Raw genomic sequence first — 23,397 nt, 5'->3', positions numbered from 1 at the left:
CCGCGCCGCATCTGGCGCTCCGTGACCTCACGGCAGCTGAGACATTTGAAACAGCGGCACTCACACCACGACGGCTCGCGTTTCTTTTAGCGTGTTTATTCGCCGGCATGTCTCCTCTTTCCTTCCACGGTCCGGTTTATAAATCTGAATACCGCACGCTCCTCCACTCAGACTTTTCACTCCGCTTCTTCTGTTCAAATGTTTTCTTTGCACCGGGTCGTCACACTTCAGAGCTTCGCTAACTGGCCTTTTCCTCGTCCAACTTTTTTGGGCTTCTCTCAACAAGAATGCAGTTATAAAAAAAGAAAGAAAAAAAAAAAAGAAAACCCCCGCATGATGTCATTTTGCCCTGAAGTGGGCAACAGAAACTGTAGGTTGACTTTACTTACAACATCCAGTCAAAAAAAAGTCCAAGTTTGACTTCCTGAAACTTTGAAGTGAGGATGGGCCCGAGCTCGGGGGAAAAGAGCTCATATGCTTCAAGTGCAGGGCTGCCTGTATGGTGTCAATCCACAAAAAAAGCCAAAGTTCGGCCTTCTTGTCATAAAAACCACCATGTAAACAAGTCCAGAAGTGAGGCAAAGAAAATGAGCTGTGGGATCATGCGGCCTCGCCAGGTTCTATTGCAATTCTCCGTCACCAATCATTATGATTGCGACGTCTCTTACCGTCGTAGTTTTCTCGCCTTTAATAACAGTACTAAACTTTCCGTGCTGATCTTGAGATCTCACTGTATTATACGGCTGTAATCCCTCTACAGAAAACTCGACTGTGCTTCTCTTTACCTACATCCCCGCAGCTGTATAATTTCACAGCAAAATGAGCCATAAGAGGGGAAAATCATTAACATCAGCAAAAGATATTTCAGGCAGAGAGAATGGCTCAATGTGCTGCTCAACGATCAGAGCAGCCAGCAGGCTTTGCAGCCTCCTGTGTCCGTCTCTATCGCTGCATCTCGCTCTCGCAAACATCCAAAGTACACGATGGGAAGGAGGACTAAAAACACATCTCCTAAGGATGGGAAAAGTGAGAGGGTATGACAGCAGTAAATTGGCTTTTTCCTCCCCTGAGCCTTGCTCCAGACTCTCCCTGCGTGCTGAGCAATTTGAATTGTGCTGTAATTGCTTATGTTGCTTTTCTCTCCTCGTCATTTGTAATGTAAAAAAAAATTTTTTTTATCTTATTACTTTTGCCCGTGGTTGGATTCTCCGCTGCTGCTGGTGGTCGGGATAATGCAGAGTGCCATGTTAACATAAGCGGAATGACTTTTTCCCGTCTCGTTTTCCGAGGGGAGGGCAGAAGAAGAGCGACGAGCCCCACATGACGTGAAAGCTTTGCATCTTATCACGTTTTAAACAAAACGCCGTCAAAGAGCGCTCCTCTGTTTTTTTTTTTTTTTTTTATATATATAACGGTATAAAGCAGCTTACGTGCGGCGCAGTTTCTTATTAGCTTGTTGCAAAGTGGATTATCTCACTCGACCGCGGTGTGGAGGCAGGAGGGGAAGAGCCGAAGGGGCGGCGTGGAAACGGATGTGACATGAGTCATGAAATAGAAATCAAAAGCCGCGCTCACGCCTGGTTGCAGTGCAGTGGGCTGGTTCTGGTTTTTGGGAGCACGTATAGTGTATGCGGCCTTGGGCGATGTGCTTCTTGTTAAAAGGAGTGGGGGGGGGGGGGTACTTTGAGTGTGAAGCAGGCTCCAGATAGAGTATTTGCCCAGACAGCACTTCTCAATTCACCCGTGCACTCGTGTATCTGCTCACGTTGTTCGCCTGCTTCCGTAAGAAACCACTCAAGCAGAGACACAGTCGATACCGCAGGACTACTTACAAGAGCAGGGAGAGAATGGCAGAATGAAGTCAGGGTATAAAAGAAAAATGAAAGGATTTCAAAATAAGGGCATTTACATTTCTACATTTCTTTTTTTTCTTCTTTTTTTACAACTGTCCTCTGTGTTGCATTCGGAGCAGGGAGATGGATCTGACAGCGCTGGCGAGTGTAAAATGTAAGCGGAGAATGAGATGAAGGCTTCAGTAGCTCCAACACGCCCGGTCCAGGATGAATGCGGGCAGCAGCAGTAATGGCAGCGCAGGTAGCGCTCGGCCCGCCGCCCCCCGCTGACTCCCCCGAGCGCCCGATTCCATGTTAGAGTCCTTCTGCGAATACGGAGGGATGACGTTAAACTCGTTGCTCGCTTCCTCCTCCGGTTCCTCTTCCTCACTGTCCTCCATCTGTAAAGAAAAAAAACATGGAAAGAGTGATTCTTTCAATTAACAGGAGTGGTGAAGCGTGGAGGGGTGGTCCGGGGGAGGGAACGGGGAGAAAGTGCACATTACTGCAGAATTCTAAAGAACATATGAAATCATCCTGAAGCAACAGTCAAAACAAACAGGAAGCTCAAATCAGAAAAAGGAAATCACAGATTATATCTGTGACAAAAAGTTGTCATATTCGTCTCCACCTGCAGCACCTGGGATATATTAGCAGCGACACGACACCTTAACTTGTTTTGTTTCTGTTTCCTCTCACTCCTGTTAGTTAATAATTTTCATTCCTAAGTAAAATACAGATGGAAGAGGAGCTAGAACATTAACCGGTGTTCTATGTGCTGAACGTAATGAGTGAATCAGTCGCAGTGTGCCGACGGCTCAGCCAAAGCATCACAGCAACAGTGCCACAATACAGCCAAGACGGGCCAAACTCGGTGAGATCTTCACAAGCAAAGATTTACTTTAATTCTGACAAACTGGTGACAAATCTGGAACCAGGTGCTGGTCTTCAGTAACTGTTCAGACGTTGCGTTGCATTAGCAAATCAGAATGTTTTAAAGACATGTTAAGGGGTAGGATTAACTAAGTTTTCTTCTTCCTACTCCTTTTCATTTGTATGAAAGTCCCATATGGTGATGACTCCGTCATATTAATTATTAATTGGATGTCTGTTTTTTTTTTTTTTGTACACTTGTCTTTTTTTTTTACATGTTTGAAATAAAGCCTTCAAATCGAAATCAATAATAAAAAATGTAGCTTTCCTGTCATGTTCATTAAAATACAGCGAGACCTCGAGGCTCTGCAAGTACTTTGCAAGTGGTGAAACAATGAAAATCCAATAACACAACCATCCTTTGAAACATTATTGGTATGTTCTGTGAAAGTCAAGAGAATAAAAACAGACTTGCTCTGAGTTGGACTCAAAACACTGCAGCTCCTTTATTACGTATACTCATGACATTTTGAAAAGAACATTGAAGGCCGCCCTTAATAATCTACAACTTTTCTGTATAAGGTTGTAAAAAAATAAAATCCTACTTTTTCTTTGACTCAACTGGTGAGCCAGACTCTGGGAAATCCGCAGAAGTTTTAAGAACGAGGGACACTTTCAGACTTTGAAAGTTGTGGCAAAGTGCAGTAAACACTCGCACAAAGAGCCGAGCGGCATCAGTCCTCTGAGGCAAACCTGCTCTCAGGTTTTCACAGGACTTGTGGCAGGTGTGTCGTTCATATCAGCTTATCGACCTTGGTAGACTGTCTTGTGTTTGTTTCGTTTTTCTCGGTGACATCTGTCTCTTCCCGCAATCCCACACTGACTTGAGTTCAGATCAAGGCTCTTGGAAGGCAAACCAACTCTCCTTCTTCTTATTGCCACCAAGGGTGGTTGTTTGAAGCTGTGGCAGTGTGTTATATATATTATTTTTGTTCCATAGAGCAGGGAGGAAACACCTAAGAGCAAAAGGCCAGAGTTTTGCACTGAAATGTGTTCCAAACGACTGGAAAACCTTTTAATTGCTTGCACAGCCAAGAGTAGTTTTGTGGCAGAAGACATGGGGGATTTCATGTGTTACTGCTGATACATCCTTCAGCAGAAGGTCGGGGCGGCTCACTGCGGGATGCGTTTGAACATTATTGTTGAAGATATTGACAAAACAGGGAATCACACTCACCGTCGCACCCAATGTACCTTCGACCACAAGTGTTGATAAGTTGTATTTTTCTGTATTTTCTGATCATAATCGTCCAGCAGTTTACAATTTGACATATTTTAGTGATGATTCTTCCAGCATGCAATGAAAGTGACATGTCTTCACGCCAAAATCAAACACAGTAATGCCATCGGCGTCTTTGTTTCACCTGCTCAGTTAATTACTCATCAAAGCCTCTTTCACTGATATAACAATTAGGATCCATCTGCACCATAACTGTGTGCGGCTGTCCTCGGAGGGCTGCTCTGCTGTAGGATGAAGAGGAAATGTGAAATGAGGGGGGGGGGGATTAAAGTGAGAGAATGGGGAATATGGAACAGATGGGTGCGCATACATGAATATTAACAGTAAGGGTTGAGTTTAATGTTGCAAACACCTTCGGCTAATCCTCAGCCACAATTGAGAAAGTGGCGGTGGGAGCAGGGGGGGGGGGGGGGGGGGGGGGGCAATATTCTGAGGTTGTCCAGGGAGCTCCTGGGCACGGTTCCTCTCTGCTATCCTGGGTGATATGTAGGTGTTACCACCTGATAAACAGTCCACCTCTTCCTCAGCTGAACCTGCACCAAGCGCCGAACATATGGCGAGGCGGCGTGGAAGTGGCAAACACACTCACGCTGTTGAACTCGGGCAGCGTGTTCGCGCCGACGTGGACCCGCTCCTGGAAGACGCGCGGGGAGGGCTGAGAGGCTGGCACGGGAGTGTTCTCCACCGGAGGAGGCGCGGGGACGCCCATGGAGCTGATGGCGTTGCCTGGAACACAGTCAGCAGGGAGCCGTGTTCATTACGTTCACGGTATTATTCCTTTTTTTTGAAGCGCCACCAAAATATTTTCTGGAGCCGCTGAACAAAACGTTTTAACTCCAACAGAATGAAATGTAATTAACCCTTGAAATCTTGTGACTTCTTTTGAGGCCATCCTTTGGAGAAGGGACACACGGCTATTCCAAGAAGCAAACTGAGTTATTCATTACCAGCCCTAACTTAGGCCTATTGACCACAGAGGATGGATATTCGGACGACTTTCAGACTTCGTAAACATTGCTGAGCCACAGGGTGATCGGGGATCCACTGCAAAATGCAGCTAGTTGATGGTCTGCTGTTGATGCACTGAGAGTTTTGCTGCCAGAGAGAAGGAGGAAACTTTTTACCACAGCTGCTGCTGGAACTGGCCGATCGCCGGTCCAGATGCTGTTAAGTTATTTTTCAGGTTTAAAGAAGGTTAATTACATATGAAAAAAGGAAGAATTAAAACCATGCCATGTTTTCTTCACTGAAATAAACACTTATTTCTACTTTGAAAAGAGCGTCTTACTCAGGTAAGACTTGAAAATCAGGTCAAAAATGTTCTCAAATTCAATTAGTATTTTGTTAATTTCTCCTTACCATTATGTTTGAACCCTTAGGAAAATTATCAGTAAAATTCCTACACAAGAATGGTTTTGTGAAAACGCTTTGTAGAAACTGAGACCTTCACTTTAAAGCAGTTGAGCTTCTGAGGCGCCTTCAGCCCTTTTTTATTTCGGCGCCTATTTAACAAGACAAGACTCATTTTGGTTTCAATCAGGTTTGATTTCATTGAGTCTGCAGAGCTTAAAAATCCTCTTCACATTTGGCAGCCAGTCGCACACCTGGGAAAAAGTCTCTTGCGTTCATTTATTTATAAGAAAACATCACGGTTCAGCGCTTCACCCTCTCCATCATCCATTACAACTCTCCTCATTTGAATCCTGAATTAATGCGCTCTATAAAACGTTCACTCCGATCAGCGCCTCAACATGGCGTCAGCTAACACTCACATTTCACAGCTGAAAGGAAACTTAACCACTGTCATTTCTTGACATGCAGATTTATTTGTGTAAAAGTTAATTTCTGTGAACATGAACAGTTTGGTTAAAAAGTCGGGACAAATTCTGTCATTACAGCTACTACACTGAAGTTGCAACAATAATCATGTATTAGATGTTTTGGAAACTTGCCCGGATGGCACAATGAGTGGAGCTAAGATATAGACATAAAATTAACATTTGCAAACTCAAATGCTGAACATCAGTGAACACAGTAAATCACTTTAAAATGCATGCTCTGATTACACAGGAGAGAGAGTCATTTCATATTTACTGAAGCTTTGAACGTCTTTAAGGACAGGATTTCATTTTAAAACACAGACACAGAAGGAGAGAATGACAGAAATAATCTTAGAATTGCACGTGATTAGAAGTAAAAGGTCTGCACTCAAATTATTAGCTCAAATTGCGTTTCACTGCACTGCAAAAGATTTACTCACGCAGACATGTGTTGGTGCTGAACATGTTGAGGATGCGCTGACAGCCCTGCAGCTCGTTGCCACTGCCCTCACACGTGCACCACTGCGACACCTCTGTGCTGCTGTTGCTCACGTAGTTGGGAGTCATGATCGTACCTGGATGCAAAAAGAAAGAAGAACTTCCTTAAAGGTCAAAAAGTTTGTTTTTTTTACTATCATCACACAAATTGAAAGAAAGAAAGTGTCACTCCACCAACAACACCAGATGCCCCGTGGATCCACCATCAGCAGTTCACAGGTGAGGAAAATTACTTTTTCAGGATGAGAAATTGAAGGAAATCATATCAAATTATATCCCTGCGTTTACTCTGATTCATCTTTGTGGAGCTGCTGCGGACATGGTTTGGAGACGTACGTATCCAAGCATGTTCCCAGAGCCGCGACTTTGTCAGCGGAGCGTCTGTGACCCCCCGCGGAGTTATTCTGCGGCCCGCAAAATGGGCCCTGTATAGGCGGAATCTCGCTGCTGGACACCCGCTGATAACAGGTCCTGCGAGTGGCCCTCGGCCTTTTTTAGCTCTTTAATTTGTTTTCCTCCATCTCACCTATGAGTCCAGCGTAGGCCTTCAGGCACATGGCTCTGCTCTCTCGCATACAGCCAGAGGCAGACAGAGGGGAGGGCTGGCAGTTATGTTGAAAATCAGCAAACCGGGATCTGAAACACACACACACACACACACGTGGTGAGGCACAGGAGAGTCGGCAAAGAGAAAAATACAGTGTATTTTAAAAGTCTTTTGACTTTTTCAAGGCAAGTATTTGTGGTTGCAAAATCAAAACAACAAAAGAAAGACAAACAACAAGGGAGAGTAGAGTGTAGAAAGAGCACAAAGCACGAGAAAGAGAAAGAAGAGTGCATTAAATAATACTACAGAACTTCAGCACGCTCAGTTTCACCAGTAATAATTGTTAATCGACAATAATAATACGTTTTGGCACCAATAAAAGTTGCATACAATCAAAACATTCGGCAGCTGGTTTTCTCCAAGCTCTAAAAAACACTGCAGCACAATTCCCATAGAAGAAGAAGAAAGCATCTCCAAGAATGACTGACCAAGGATTGTTTGGTGCTGCAAATCTCAGCAAGTCATTGAACCTGAAATTTCAAATATAAATTTAATAATTAAAAAGATATACATTCAATAATTTATATTTGAAGGAGAGCTTGGACTGTTTTTAGTTCATCTTAGGTTTCATATGCAGGAATCTTTAGTTTGCCACACTAGCTTTTCCCTTGAGAATCCAGATCCAGAATATTGAAGACATTTTCAACCCCTTTCAGGCAGAATGAGCTTCATGTTTCTGGGAAACACACTTTTATTTCAACTTGCTATCGCCTAACCTCCAGTAGACCCCCACAGTCACTGTAAGGGGGAGTTTTTTTAGGAGATGACTAAAGACAGAGGACATCTCTCTTTCTCTCTCAGGCTGACCTGCTCCACATCACAGAGGCACAAAGTTTTCAGGAATCACACAGATCAAGTATCTGGACTTTTCCCTTCTGTTAATAATTCCTAATAGTTTGGGTCCTTCATTCTATAATCTGACTTCCCAAACGTAGACATGAATGTTGATCCGAAGCTGCTGTGTTTCTCCAGATGTGACCGAGGAGATGTTGACTCACTGGTCAAAACTGTCGTCCGATCATGTTTGAGGATGTTTTTGATGTCTGCCATTTTAAGGAGGGCATCGCAAACGTAGAAGCGGCGGCCGCGTTGGCAGGCTCAAAATGACCTTTTCTAGAGAGGCATTTCTGTCTGTTTAGTCAAACCTAATCTGCATTTTGACTGTGGGATCCTGCAGAACCACCACAGGAGCTTTTGCTGCTTTGACCGCTGAACTCAGGGTCTAAATTTAGTTCTCCGGTTATTTTATTTATCTCTAAAAATAGCTGGTTGTCGGGGTAGTACTCTGGAATGGTTCAGAGTGAGGAGCAGGATCTGCATTGCTGATAATACTCATAGAATTTAAGGCAACGGGCCAAAGAACACTTTTAGTTCCTGGAAAGGGAAGCACCTGGAACTGAAGTTTATAAATGGATATCAGCTTTACTGATAGGGTTGTTGATCAATTAAACATTTTAGTTGAATCCAAACTAGTTGTTTTGGTAAAAAGTAATCAGAAAATGTTCCCCTCCTGAACTCGGAGCTGAATAGAGAAAAAACAGCATCAACTGCATGGACCTCATCGCCATCTGAGAAGGAATGTGCTGAAGGACAAACAGCGCTCTGCCTCGTTCTGTCGACTGCAAGGCTGTAGCCAAGAGGAAGCCATTCAAACCTGAGCTTACTTCAGCGATATAAAAATTCCAACTTGTGCAAGTTTCAAACTGCTTTTCTGAAACACGTGGGAGCCGGTGATGAACCACAACCGGACAGACGTCAACCAGCTTGACTGAAAGGTCTGACACACAGTGCTCTGCTTAATTTGATGCAGTTGACAGTTTTTGGACTAGAATCACTCCTCGCTGTTGCGTGTCGAGGCTGATTTTCCATCTGAATTTGTTTTTCGGAGCACACTCCAACCGGCGGACACGGGCAAGGACACCTGTTGCTTCTCAACATTTTCTCAAGTGTTTCTCATCCACAAAGCCTCGGCGGTTGTTTGTCCTCTCAACTGTCAAAGCTGTTTGCTTTTTCTTGTCTACACCGGGAAAAATAGCCGCGAGCTTAAGGTGTTAATCTATTAAACATGTGCCTCGCAGTTTTCATACGCAGCCAAGCTGATTCAAGGATTCATCTGTAATCACAAGCAGAGACATGAAACTGCATTTTCACAGAATCAATGGATCGGTTCTTTTCCCAAACTCTTCAGTAGAAACACATGGGAGCCATGTACGCAGAAACGCAGAGCCTTTTGTTTTCTGTTTTTATAAACCTGCAACTTATAACTCACTTGTCAGGGTTTGTGTTGTATTAGATTTTGATTTGATTGCTGATAATTTCTATAATATTAAAATAATATATAATACAAATAATAAACAGAGAACAAGTAAACTTTTCCCAGTCTTTTCTGCTGCGATTATAATAATGTGTCGGTCTGCAGCTATGAGTTCTGATCCAATGAAAAAAAAAAAAAAAAACACTCTGGGCATGAACCCATACACCATATGAAGGTTTAACACACACCAAGCCGTTGGCCTTGAGAGATATTCTAAGTCCTGATGAAGAAAGGAGACGTTCATCATATAACCAAACCCTTTATATGGCGAGACTTTGACCTTTGGGGAGGAAAATCAGTGAAAGCCACAATTTATGCAAGCGAGTGGAAGGTTATATTCCACTGGATGTCCTCCACTGAGATTGAATCATCGGTCTTAGATGTATGACCATCAGGCAGAAAGGAACCGGGAAACCTAACGGAGGCAGCGAGCGCATGTCCTTGCTCATGACTCATTCACGATGATAATTTCTGAATAAATTTGACATCTGAATTGTTTACGTCAGTGAGTGGCCCCCCTCACTGTTTTTCTGGTGCATTGCTGCATTATCAATGAGTGTGAGGAGGCGCAGCGCCGTCACTTTACCAGCACGATGCCACAATAACCTTAACAACAGCGTTAATTTACAATGCTGTCTGTAATCAACTCGAATATGTATTTCATTAGTATCGCTCCAGCACATCTTTGCTTTTTTCTACTATTGCAGTAGGACTAATCTATTACTTGATCCAGCATTGAAAGTGATCTGAAGGCAAAGTACACGATGATGCAGCTGAAGGTTTTATGTATATTTACAATTAAATAGTCAGATTACAGTAATTGGACCATGCATGACATGACCTACTTAATGAGCGTGCGAACTCCACCACTGCATGAAACATGCATCAACATCACGTTGAAGAGCTGCCAAGCTGCTGTCTCCCTCTCCTTCCTGCTCACGAAGCTGACCACACGAACCCCTTTAACACTGTCTGAAGGCTCTGTTTAGTGGAGGAGAAAGGCTTCATAAACACTGAACCATCTGGGTCAGGAATGAGCTGGTCACCTGTGATGTTGGAATCATCCGCCAGGCCTGCGACGCTTTCACCGCCCGAACTAGTTGCCCTTTATTTGCAAGAGGTCATCACTAAACAGCGATGAAATCAGCGAACGCAGAGTTTGTAACTGACAACAAAAGATCACGTCTGCCTTTTTCTTACAACTACTAGTATTTATAAAGGATTATTACCAGGATTTTCATCTTCAACGTCTTGTTTCTTTAAAATCAACAGCTAAATGTGAAGATCGGGATGACAAAGCTGGGATTTTTAATTACATTCTGGGAGAATTTATTCATTTATTTATTTATTTATTTTTTTTTTTTACTGTAAGTCATGAAATGCAATGTCATTTTGGTAATTTTGCGATTTACAAAGCATTTCTACTGCATGATCCAGTTATTTTGATGAGAGCCCAATAGAAGGTTAATAGTAAACATTCCTGTTTCATATCTGCATTTGGCTTTTATTGTTGTTTAGAAAAAAACGGAATAAAGTCGTGTGAATTGATGCCACCTGGAGGCATGCTGCATGTTGTCCTTGTGCCTGGATATTCCCCAGGTACAAAGCCATCAAACATCAATTTAATGTCAATTTGTGCCTCTGAATTGCCTGTAAGCCTGAACATGTGTGTCTGTCTGTGTGTTTCCCACTTTGATGGACTGGCAGCCTGCCGGAGAGGATCCGCTGCTGTCGAGCAGTGTGCTGCATGTAACGATAAAAATCTCCACCGTCCTGTGTCGATGCGCTCGCTCATCTTACCTGCACAGCTCGTCCCTGGAGCAGTAGTTCTGCAGGCTGAGGCAGTTGGGCTTTCCCACTTTCTCCTCCCCTCGCGCGCTTTCTTCGTAGGAGCACGACGGGACGATGGTCTTCCTCCGGCGCTCCCCGCACAGAGTGTCGGAGCAGGGACAGAAGAGCAGAGCGAAGCTGTACTCCTCTGGCACACGCTCCAGGAAGCGCCGCAGGGCTTTGTGGCATTTCTGGCGGTTACAGCTGTTGTCAGAGACCGTCGCCCGCTTGGTGCAGGCCACAACGTACTCTGACCGCAGGGAGCCGCATTTCTCATACAGGCCGCAGTCCTGCGCTGCCTTCAGACACTGGTTCTGGCCATCCACGGAGAGCGAGGAGGCTGGGGGGAGGAGTCCGGTATGAAAGCAGTACTGTCTATATTATTTTATTGAAAACTGAACGACCTTAACGCTCACCTGCCATGATGGACGCCATGTGAGACATCTCTAAGTTCCTGACCAGGTTGAGCTTCAGTTCTTCGTATGGAGAGACGTCATATTCATCATAAGCTGGAACAACAAGCACAATACAGACCAGATGAACAAAGAGGAACCACACAACGCAGATCCTTCAGCCGCAGCCTACCTGCAAAGCGGACAGTCCAGTAGACCCTGAGGCAGTGCTCCTCCCTGCGAGAGCCGCGCTGACATTTGCAGACCTGCAGCGGGCGATAGTGCTGCAGGGAGTGCTGGGCCTCCAGGCACTCCATGCGGGCGTCGGAGCCAAGCGGAGACACGGCCTCCTCGGCGGCGCAGTACTCCAGGAGGCGGTAGATGACCATGCAGGACTGCTCCTGGACGCAGCCCTGCTCCGCCACCAGGCAGTCTAAGGATGCTGATGCTGGAGGCAAAGAGGAGGCAACGTTTAGGCTCCCAACACCTTCACGGGATAACTCGTTAATTAAACTGAATGAAAACATCGGAGCAGAGAGTGGACTCCGCTGCAGTGCAGGATGCCTTTACACCCAGCCAGGAAGATTAAAGAGAAAACACACAAATGTAATGGAGTGGCAAAAAAACCGCTGCTCCCACATGAAATAAAGGAGTCCTGAGAATCATTAAACAACAGCACGGGGTTACGCTGCGGTCCTGATTATTCCATAATTATTTCTTCATCTTCTCCTTGGGAGTCCTAGTTAACCTTTTTCTTAATGTTTTCATGCTCGCTCTGACAGAGTGTACTTTTTTTTTCAGCGCGCTGGATTTTTTTTCAGAGTCTCTATGTGTTTGCGGATGTTGAGAGTTTGTGTTCGTGTCCATCGCAGCTCCTCGAAATGCTCCAGCTGTCAGTCATCTCACACCGCGGTACAACGAGAGCCAGATCCCAGCAGCCTGCCTCGCCTCCGGCCTCCCACCACACCGCTGATGGAAACGTTTGCTTCATTTTCAGAAAAATATTCGGATTTTGTCATGGTTTGAACATGGTTCGGCTGCAAGTCGACTATTATTGTTGATCACTGTGTCTAACTGTTGATTCTACTGAAGCAAGAAAGTAAAAATATAATCCTTTTGTGACATTTATTGTTCTTATATAGTAGGACTTTCAGCCGAAAGACCAGGCTGGTGTTTTTTCATGGTTCATCCCATTAAATTACTTTTTACAAACCAAGATTCATCCAGTTAAGGTCAAAGTTACAACTGACCTTGTTCCAGTGTGTAATTTCATGATCGAGTCTTCTGTCTTCTATTAATGTCGGATGTTTTCTACATTTTAACACTGAACATAATGAACCTTTTCGATTTTGTCGCATACGGAATGCAACACCTCAAAATTGCTTTTTCAGCTTTTTAATGCTCAGAAATTTGTTTCCTTTTAACAGTCGGGACAAATAAGCACCAACGAAGACAGTTATGTGCAATGAAATGTGGAACAGAAAAAAAAACACATTTTCATTCAGATTCAGAAAAAAAAAACAAAAAAACCACTTCAAATGGAACAAAGTTCAGCAAAGCACCATGCAGTCATGGTACCGTGTTTTTCACACCACTGACTGCTGCGAGATGTTGTGTTTTATTAGAGAATACAAGCCGATCCGAAATCTGGCTTCCTGGTTGAAAGTCTGTTTAATAATGGACACACTTAATTGTTTCATATGCACGGATAAATACATAAAGAGGTCACCGCTTCACACACAAGTAGGTAAAAGCTTCCGTCTGAACGAGAGGAAAAACATGTCTTTCAAAAGCAAAGAGAAAAGGAGGAACAAAGGCATCGCCAAATATGGAGCTAGCAAAATAGAAGGTTAAGAACTGCTGAACAAAACTGAGAAAGACGCTTTGTCTAAGAGACAAGAAAACGCCAAGCAATCTTTTTTATATTTCATGCATCAAAAGATTGTACTGTTTAACACCTTAGGTGCTACAAGTGCTACGAACTGGAGGGAAGAGAAAGCTTCCAAAATGAAAAATGGCAAAAAAGCTGCATGAGAACCAGCAAACATGCAGTAATCATTCTAATGGCGTAAAATGTAAATGAAAACTCAAGTGTGGTGCTTTTACGTGTGGTATATTTAGCATCTGCGTGTATGTTCATGGTACAAAGTCGTCTTTCTTGTAAGTCACGTCAACAGCTGGGGGCAAAACCTTTTGCAGCTGAGTCTCCTCCATTAGGAAGAAGGCTTTTCGCCATCGTCAGGCTCCGTCTCCACATGTGATGCCAGAAACAAAACCAATTTATTCAGCACCACTCTGCACATCCCGGCGAAGCAGCCGATATTTCTGCTCCCAATACTTCTTCTGCACAAAGACTCAACCTGGATCCCAAATTCAGACAGTGAGTCACCTCCGACATCCACCGTCAGGATGCTTTCCCTTTTTTCGATATGCAGTCTGAAGGAAAATAGATTTTATCTGTCAAAGGCATCAGCGCAAGGTACACCTACAAAACATCCAGCTGAAGGATACTGAAGATTTAAACCCACTGTCAGCCTGAAGACATTAATCCAATAAAATTATATCTTTCCAAGCAAAAGCCACGCTTCCGTTACGGCTAATGCGTTATTCAGCAAGAAAACAACCGTGTTGGTCCTTCATAATTAGGCTTTTAGGCGAATTTGATTGTCAGTGTGCGGTCCAGAATAACTGGATGTGAAAAACTACAAATCATTTCACAACGCTGATTGCTGTCCCATGAAAAAAACATAATGCAGGGAAGGCCAGGGGCAGCCTGAGGGAGAGACGGAGAGAACTGAAAGCCCCAGAGCATTTCACAAAATTAATTTTCTCAAATGTGCTTCATAATTGTTCCGACAAATTATACTTTATCCAGAGAAATGCAGAAAATAGCTTGGGTAGGCAATATAGAAACACTTTTCTCCATTTCATCTAGTTAAATTGTGATATCCTGTCACTTTTTTTTTCACCTTCGCAGACAGAACGAGCCGGCAGGAGAAGAAAATGTGTGGCGTGGTGGGCCTGAATCCAGCAGATTTCCCTGTTCAAACTTAATGCCTGCCTGTTAACAAATAGCCGCATCTATTGTATTCTCACATGTACTTACGCTCCAGTACATTATTCATCACACAAACTCATATACAAACACGTGCAGCATTGTGTTAGAGCGGTCTCGCACTTCGATTAAGCCCCCGCTGACTGGCGGCACAAAGCGCGGCTGCAATCCAATTCTGCTGCTGCATGTTCCGCAATCTCGGGCGCCGCATGAGGTCCGCGTCTCACTTCGGGATGAGACATATCATAAACAGAAGCCACGCTTCGTCGCTGCCGCGGGAAAACTTCCAAAGCCACTGCGGGGGCTCCGCGGGGGGGAAGCGCTGGGAAAAATGGTAACACACAGGGCAATGAGTCATATTCACAGTGGAAGCTCGCCCAAGCTGCGCGAAGGTGATGATTACCTGTCTGTCTGCCGATCTGTGCATCATGATACCCTGATAATTACACCAAAGTATCACATCCCACAGTTTTTTTCTTTTTTTTCCTGCAATTTAAACAGGCTTCATGTAATCTCCTGTTTGGGCAGCAAACGGTTTGTTCATTATTTCTCCTCAGTGTTTGCTCCCTTAGGCCCACCATTGATAAAGGGAGCCTATCAGCAGTTTTGGTTTCCGTGCGCCTCTTGCGATGTTAACTCACACACACACACACACACACAGCCACACACGCGCTATACGCCTGCACCGATAACAAAAACCTATACGCAGGACAGTGCAGCTCTGTTAAATCTTGTCCAGCCGACAGCTCAGAAATATTTAAATAAGTCCAACATTATTTAACGTCATGATGATAAAGAAGCTCTGGGCCCACATTATGCAGCGCGCTGTGCAACACATTACTGAAGTAAAAGCCCGGGTGAGGGGAGCTGTTGGTCTGAGCATGGGGGATACGACTTTAAAGAAAGAAAGAAAAAGGCAGAAAGTGAATATGAGATGAATTACTGTGATATGTGAGGCATAATGCACTCTATTGATTTCTCGCTGCCGTGATTAATAGAATTTGAGAGGCTAAACTGATGAAGGTGAACGCCGTAAACATCAAACCATATGCGCCACATTTGACTTTGAGGAGGAGCGTCCGGGTTTGGTGAACCTCTAAGAGCAACACTTGGCGAATGTGATGTGAAACGTGTCAGAGATCACGTGGGGCGGCGGTGGTTAGGACTGTCACTTCACAGCGCAAAGGTTCCTGGTTCAAGCCCACAGGTGCTCGTCGTTCTATGCAGCGTTTCTTTCAAGTCTCTATCATCTTTCGACAATCCAAAGGGATACTTATTGATTGGTGAGTCCAATCACGCACGTGCACATGCACGTGCACGTGCACACTTCTGTCTCCAGACCACTGAGGTCTAAAGGAAGAGGGTAGATTAGGCAGTGAAATTCGAAAGAACTTTTTCCAACAACTTGAAGTGAAAAAGTTCTGCGTTCTTCAATAAAATAAGAAAAATAAACCCTTTTTTTTTCAGTTTTCAGTGAAATACAAGCAATTCTCAAAGAGCGTCTTAGTGAACAGTGGTGAGCAGAAGTCTCAAACTTAATTCAGAACATCAAAACTTTGAAAATGAGTTTTGTAGCTGTCCTCTGGTGTTTTTTATTTATAGTAAATGATTGATCAGACTTTCAGGAATATACATATTCAGTGTTCTCTGGATTTAATCTAATGTGCACGGTGGTGGGTTGGTTGCCCTCCCGCCTCAGTGACAATATCCCTGGTTTGATTCTGACCCTTCCTGTGTGAAGTTTTCGAGTTTTCCCTGTGTGCTTTTCCCCAGGCGCTCTCTTTCTCCCACAATGCAATGTGGACACATTATGTCTGAATTTTCATGAAAACCAGTCAGACTGAATGAGTCAGTATGAAGGTTAACACGCTAATTAACCTCAGGAGACCGCCCAGAAAAAAAATGTGGGACCGCTAAATACAGGCGGGGAACAATACAGAAATATGTAATAAACAATAACAGTAACCCAGCAAAAATGAGCAGCTGAAAACACAGAAACAAAACAATTCAACAGCTGCATCATCTTCCTCTATTACATTGGAAGTAATCACTTTTTAAATAGCAATTTCTCCGTCGGGCTTATTGCAGAGCGAGCCTGAATTTGACCAGCCGCAGCATTCAAGCCCTCTTCCTGTGAAAGTGGACGGAGGTGTTTCCACAGGAAGGACAGAGACGGTTCATCACCGCTGATTAAGCTGCACAAAGCCGCTTTTGGACACATTCGTTTCTGCTGAGCTCTAATTTTTCTCAGTTTCACCACTCAGCACATCTCCTAGGACTCAACTTTCTATTATAATTAAAAAAAATATGGTTAACATTTTCTTCACATTCTCTTTGTTAAGACAATGTTTTTGGCACAGGTCTGATATACCTGAGTCAAGCAGGGAAAAAAAAAAAAAAAACTATTTATAATAGAAAACTGAGCCAGGTCCCTCCTGTTGAAGCAGTGCTCATTCACTGACGCTTTGACGGTGGATTTTTTTGAAGGAACTGATTTTTCTGGACTTGATCTGCAGCAGTGAAAGCCACTTTCTCCAAAATATATTCACCCATTCAGAGGATTGTCTGTCCAAGACTCCCTGGAGGCTGGGATGTGAAGAGTGCAAATACAACATGTTTCAAATCATTCTCACAACCATCAGTGTGTCTGGTGAGCCCACTTGTCCTGTGGAAGGAAAGGACATAAAGGATTCATGACAGGATCAAATTCATCCCCTTTTCACGACTTCTTGTTGATTCTTAAAAGCAGAAAACTTCACAGAGCTGTCAGAGCCGCACACCATTTCATACCTCTACTATTTTTCTACTGCATCTCAAGCCGGTCTGGTCTTTTGCTCCTTAAATCTGCATCTGCATATGAGGTGCATAAGTATCTCACATTTCTTGGGCACTTTAATTAGTGTGTTTTGTGCAAATTGAGGGAAAAAACTACTGTACAGAGTTTGAGAAGTTTAAAATCCTTCATTGAGATCTAATTGTGGAGTCTGTGGTTTGGAAATCCTCACATTAGAAGGGGCGGGGCTTGGGGTGGTGCTCTGATGGTGGGGGTTAAAAAGGCGGAAGTGATCTGTCAAATGTTGTCTGCCTGACAGCTGTCAGCCACGTATGGAATAAAGCAACCTCCTCATAATATTATACTGCTATCACTAAGTGTTTGAAAGTGGATCTCAGTGAAAGGGGTGATCGTCATTGTATTTTTTTTTTATGCAAAACTGGGAGTTTTGGTCTGAACCAGGAAGCTGCACCATAAAGTGCATGTGCATTGAATTGTGAGTCACTAGAGGAGGAGTGGCTGCTATGTTTGTAACTATGGATTACGCTCATGCACAAATATTAAAGACTCAACATGTGTTCGGATGATCACAATGTCTGACCTGAATTATTGACATCGTTCTCAAATATTTCACCTCAGATCCCTGTTAATATTGACATCAGATGAGGATTTTATGATTGACACTCTATGCATATTCCGGTACATCTATTTCCTAAAAGTGACATCTTGTTAAAGTCATGTCTTTTTTTTTCTTCTTCTTGCAAACTTGATATAAATCTGAACTTGGTTTGCCCAGCATTTTAATACGAGCCACAGAGTAGGGCTGGATGGCGCCGAGCAGGGCACGTGTGTTTAAGCATCTGCATTCAACACACTCCGACTCATTTATTCAGGCTTTCCTTGAATTTGTCACCCGTCGACACATGTTTATTCAGCCTCTCGCAGTACTGCTCCCACTATTGTCACTTCGTCTTCTTCAGTCCCTCCTCATTGCTGCACTTGCTGAATTTTTCTATTCAACCTCTGCCTTCAATATTTACTGAAACTCCTCACTCTATACGTGCACACATCTTCTTGGAGAGTCTCACACGGCTCTTTTCGAACCGAGCCGCGCAGATGGCAGGAATAACACCATCAACAGCATCTGTGTGGGAAAAACACGCGCTGTACAATCTCGAAAACAAATCTGCTCCTCCGCAAAACTTTCTCTCCGCAAATTTGATTGTGGATCAAACTTTCGAGCACCTCTTTTCCCCAGAATTGACCGAAGCTGGCAGGCATGCAGAGGCAGCCCACATCTTTGATTAAGCCGCAGGTTTGTGCGAGCTAACAAGATTGGATCTCTGTGTAAGTGTGTTGCTGGAAAGCCCGGCGCGGCGGCGCTCGCTTCCAGCAGCTTTTACGAGCAGACCCATCAGAGACGGCGTTAAGGCCTCGGGTGGTGACGCGCAGGTGCTCGGCAGCCCCCGATGAGATGCAGTCGTGATAACCGCTCTCATCACGTCAGGTAATTGTTGAATGTAATCGACAAGTTTTAAAATGATGCGGCGAAGCTTCATGAATCCAAAGGTCAGCGCAGCACGTGTGTAACGTGAATTATCGCTCCGTGATTTGGTTCGACATTTGTTTGGCGCCTCTGGTACAGGGATAATGTTTTATTTAATGAGCGGCGCCGGGTGGATTGTGCAGCCACATCACGCAGGCAGCATCCCTCCGCTGCACTCCAGGTAAAATGCATCAGGTGCCACATCAGCCAGTCCGTGTGTCTGCAGCCGTCTGAATTTTTCAGTCTTCTGCCTTCCGCTGCCCGATGCAGCCCTAAATTTCAATGTGCCAAATAATTTCTTGGCCAGACAGCGGCACACGTGCGTCGACAGCTTCCATCAGGCTGCGGGTTTCTGTTTGCGCCGTCAAACAAATTGAGGATAACAAGCAACGACACTTAAGTGATGCAAATTAATATTCGAGAAATATGTTTAAATATTTCCAGCCTGACATTGAGCACTCAGGTGTCCCACAGTGCTTTTTAATATTATTGCATTAATAACAAAGATCTCCACGATATAAAATAACTCCGTAGAAAGTGTGTTTGTGTAGGAATGTTCAGTGGGCATGCTGCCAAGTTTAACATCTGTGTGCTCCCGTCTTTAACAAAACTGAAGTACAGGCACACAGGACAGGGAGAGACAGAGAGATGGAGGGGGGGGAGAGAAAGCGTTTGAAAGCCGGATATAACCTGAATGCAGCAGGTGAGGTCAAAAAGTCAAACGGAAAAACGCTCAAGTATGTGTCTGCTGGCCCTCCTAAGACCCACACGGCCTGAAAATGAGCTCTAATAAATTTATGACAACAGTCTTACGGCTCAATCACATCCACTAAATGAGGTACCGAAATAGCAGCACTCAATCAGCAGTTGCAGTCCGTACTGGGACTCCAGCGGTAATCTACAGGGGCCTGGCAGCGAAGGGTCAGAGTCAGGTGAAATGTCATTCAGCAAAGGCTGTTTTCTATAGATATAACAGGCGGGGACTGATCGCCTCCTCAACAGACATGCCTCGATTACGTCCATATTCCCAACAAACTACAGGATTAAGCAGCTGGGTTACATATGGAGAGCTGTGCTGCTTTTGCAGAATTTCTAGAATCACAGAAAACTTGACATCAATCGAGGAAACCTAAATAGTTTTTTTTTTTTTTTTTTTTTTAATGTTGACAGCGCATGCTGTCTTCCTCCTACTCAGTGCACTCAATAGATGCGTTTACCTTGAAAATGTGGGGAAAAGGAAAGACTGTGACATTGTGTTTGAGCATATGCACCATGCACATAAAGCATGAGGACATCCAATGTGTCATAAGCTTATATTTAACTTTTTTTTGTCTGATAGGAGAGAATGTTTAGATCTTTAGCTGAGAAAACAAAAAAATCATGTGTTGTCAAGGAGATGGTAGCTTGTGAAAACAGAGACGGTCCTGAATCAGATGTGGGACATCGGTTCACATCTGTAATATATTTATATATGTGGGAAAAACAACATATTGGACTGACTGCTGTTTACTTCCACCGATCGAACCACCACTGTGGAGGTCGCAGAGATGTACAAGGTCAGAAATCTTACAAGGCAAAAACAACATTTTCAAATGCAGTTCAGGGGTTGCCGCTGTTCGCACAGAACCTACACACCTTGGCAGGTAATTAAGTTACGTCCCAAAAGTCTGAGAAAAAAGAGCCAAAACCAGGCTGCGGTCTGATTTTTTTTTTTTCTTCTCCTTCCTTTTTTAATGATGTACTTTGCCAAAATTTCAACCCAATATTTTCCCTGGCAATCAGGTGTAATGGCAGAGCTCAACAACATGACAGACTATCTCATTTGCATGTGTAATGATTCACATCTCGATTAATTAGCACCGGAAAATAACTGCTTTTCTTGGTGTGATTCCACCTGAGTGCCTGGCAGGTGGGTTTCAACCCCCCCCCCCCCCCCCCCCCCCCCCCCCCCACACACACACACACACACACACACACACACACACACCCCACCCACCCACCCTTATATACTGAGTGCTTGAAAGGTTTGACATTCACAAGAAAGCATTAATCATTTCATGATACTAATCTCTAATGGGTGCCCTCACCTGACATTATCATCTGAATTCCCCTGGGTGCAGACGAGCCCACACCTCCTGTACTATTGACACAATCACAACAATTATAGTATCTGCATGCATTTTCTGCAGTGACAATCAGGGGGAGGGCAGAGGAGGCGAGACATCATGTGGGAAAGGGACTGCTTCCACTCCCTTAGAAAAAGAAATATGATCCCCTTCAATATGTAAAGTATAGAGTTTATGCAATTTTAAAATTGCATTAATGATGTTAATAATGAATGAAAATACTTGTGCCAACCAGAAAGTTGTAGAACTATATGGATCAAATCTCTGGCAGCTTCAAAAATAACTCTGTTGTAATTTTTCCTGTTTTATGTCCCCCTCCAGCAACCATGACATGTAATTTCCACTCTTGGGTAAGGGAGTTGTTTATTGCATAAATACATCCTGTGCAAACAATAGCTCAAGTTACATGACCCGTAAACAACCACAACAACACAGAGGATCACTTCGAATAAGAAATGATGAGGACCGATAAAATCCAATACCAATAATCACAGAGCGGCACGCTTTATGCCCCACAGCGAGCCACCGTGTGCATTTTCAGCAAGAATACTGTCTTCAATCATAAAAATTCATTTGACAGAAGCTTGGTGTGTGTGTGTTCACGCCGGGCGAGGACTCACAAACGGGTCTTTTCCCGTTTAATATCCAGCAAAGACCAATAACCCACTGACGATACAAACCTGCTCCCTCACGCTGCTGTCATGAAGTTATCAGTGTTACCTCTTCACCTGAATCCTTCATCGGCCCTTAATGTGCCTTTCATGTCGGCTGGAGAGCAGAGAGCCTTTCAGTTTCACAGTTCATGTGAGAGATTTCCATAATCTGGGACACCAGCGATCAATACCTGGGAGAACAGACCAGCTCTCCCTGGAAGCAGTCCAAGGCAGCAATAACAGACACGAACCCATGATGTCATCCACGTGTAAAATATAAAACTGCTGCTGCTCTAATGAACATTATACTGGTGGCACTGACATCTTGTATGGCTCACTGGTTTACCACCAACCTGGAGAAGAGCAGTGGTCAGTCACTTTAAAATAAAAAATAAAAAAAAATCTAAGTTTCATAAATGTGTACTTTTAATTTTTGTTAAGGACAGTTAAAGGGATCACTTTGGTACACTTTAGGAGGATTTAAGATGATCACATTATGTAGTGCAGCTGCTCTTTTGTGCTTTGTTATAACAACTAGAAGTCATGCATGAGGATGAGGAAAGGGGGTTTAAATTCACCAGTTACTTCCCAAGTTGTGCACATTGTAAAAGGACATTTCTCTAAAACAATTAAAGTGAAAAAAAAGACAAAGAAAACGCATGGCAGACAAGAAAGAAAAGAGAAAACCCGGTTGAGGAGGCTGCTCCTTACCGTGAGAGAAGACACTGAGCAGGAGTCCAACGATCAGCATCCTGTCCGGTGACATGGGAGAGTTGGGGACTGAGAAACGCTGCGGCTCAGTGACCCGTCTCCTGCCACATCCAGCCTCCCTCTGCTCCTCCTCTGCTGCTCTGCGCCCGCACGGACTGTGAGAGGCACGAGCCGGCGCGCTCGCGCTCAAAGTTGGCCAACCTGAACCGGAGCGCCTCAACTTCTCGCGATTTCCTCCGGTCCCACGTTGGTCTCGGCGATTTCGATCTGGAGCGGAGGCATCCGGCGGATCGTGAACAAAACTCCTATCCGGAAAGTTGCTCTGCCTCCTCCGCCGCACGCGCGCGCTCCGGGCGCCAGTTGTGTCGCATCTGCGTGCGCAGCTCCACAGTTGTCCAGCCGGAGTGGTGGAGATCAGGCTGTGGAGACTGCATGGCGCAACTGAGTGAGAGCCACGCTCTGATTGGACCCTGAAAAAGCCTGGATTTGCCCCCGGGATGCTGAAATGTTTCCTGTGGGAGTCCAGCTGATGGACAACACAAGGTGCTGCCAAAGCAAGGCACCAAAAGTCCATTAGTTCAGGGGAAGTACATATTTGTGGTAAATTATCAAGATAATCACTGCATTAATAATCCATCCAGTTAAGTGCTCGATTTTGCAGTGTGTTTAAATGTGTTTATTAGTTTTGAAGGTTGTCTGTCTCCAAAGAGGCATCCTCTGAGTGAACAGAATGGCTTTGACCTTGGAACTGAGCCTATTCTACAGATATTTATACTGTATCAAGCTGTATTCATTGACAATTTACTTTTGAACTGAAGCAGAACAAGACTGTCCTCTGTTTCCATTTGAGCCATATTTTCATGGCTCTTTTCCCCCACAGGTGCTTTCTGCTGAGGTGAGCTTAAATGTTGAATTAAATAGGTGCCTTCCTCTGCCTTGAGACCAAAACTGCAGCTTCTTGGTCTTTTCCATTCGTATCAGCTCGCAGCAGAACGGGGACTGTGAAATCTTTACTTGTTCCAGTGCTGCTTCACCTGCGGAGGAAAATATTTGGTCGAAAGGGAAAG

General features: G+C 44.2%; 1 protein-coding gene across 1 annotated transcript; it reads right to left on the bottom strand.

Moving 5' to 3' along the window:
- Positions 1-1,333: 1,333 nt before the first annotated feature.
- LOC115395133 (GDNF family receptor alpha-4-like) lies at positions 1,334-22,614 on the bottom strand. The gene is made up of 8 exons (XM_030100529.1): positions 22,331-22,614; positions 11,660-11,914; positions 11,491-11,583; positions 11,045-11,414; positions 6,850-6,959; positions 6,266-6,400; positions 4,595-4,731; positions 1,334-2,233 (listed from the first exon to the last, which is right to left on the bottom strand). The coding sequence occupies exons 1-8, from the start codon at positions 22,383-22,385 to the stop codon at positions 2,033-2,035; spliced, it is 1,356 nt and encodes a 451-aa protein (XP_029956389.1). The 5' UTR covers positions 22,386-22,614; the 3' UTR covers positions 1,334-2,032.
- Between the last annotated feature and the right edge of the window lie 783 nt (positions 22,615-23,397).

Source organism: Salarias fasciatus, chromosome 10, assembly GCF_902148845.1.
Source record: "Salarias fasciatus chromosome 10, fSalaFa1.1, whole genome shotgun sequence".
Lineage (NCBI taxonomy): Eukaryota > Metazoa > Chordata > Actinopteri > Blenniiformes > Blenniidae > Salarias > Salarias fasciatus.
The sequence above is the reverse complement of the archived record's forward strand: the minus strand, read 5'-3'. Positions and strand labels throughout refer to the sequence as shown.

Bases quoted from the DNA above. Each gene is read 5' to 3' on its own strand.
- LOC115395133 (XM_030100529.1), bottom strand. From the start codon at position 22,385: ATGTCACCGGACAGGATGCTGATCGTTGGACTCCTGCTCAGTGTCTTC. The intron at 6,960-11,044 runs GTAAGATGAGCG...TGTGTGTTTCAG, and splicing joins TCCAGGGACGAGCTGTGCAG to ATCCCGGTTTGCTGATTTTC. The intron at 2,234-4,594 runs GTGAGTGTGTTT...TTTTCTTTACAG, and splicing joins CGCTGCCCGAGTTCAACAGC to ATGGAGGACAGTGAGGAAGA.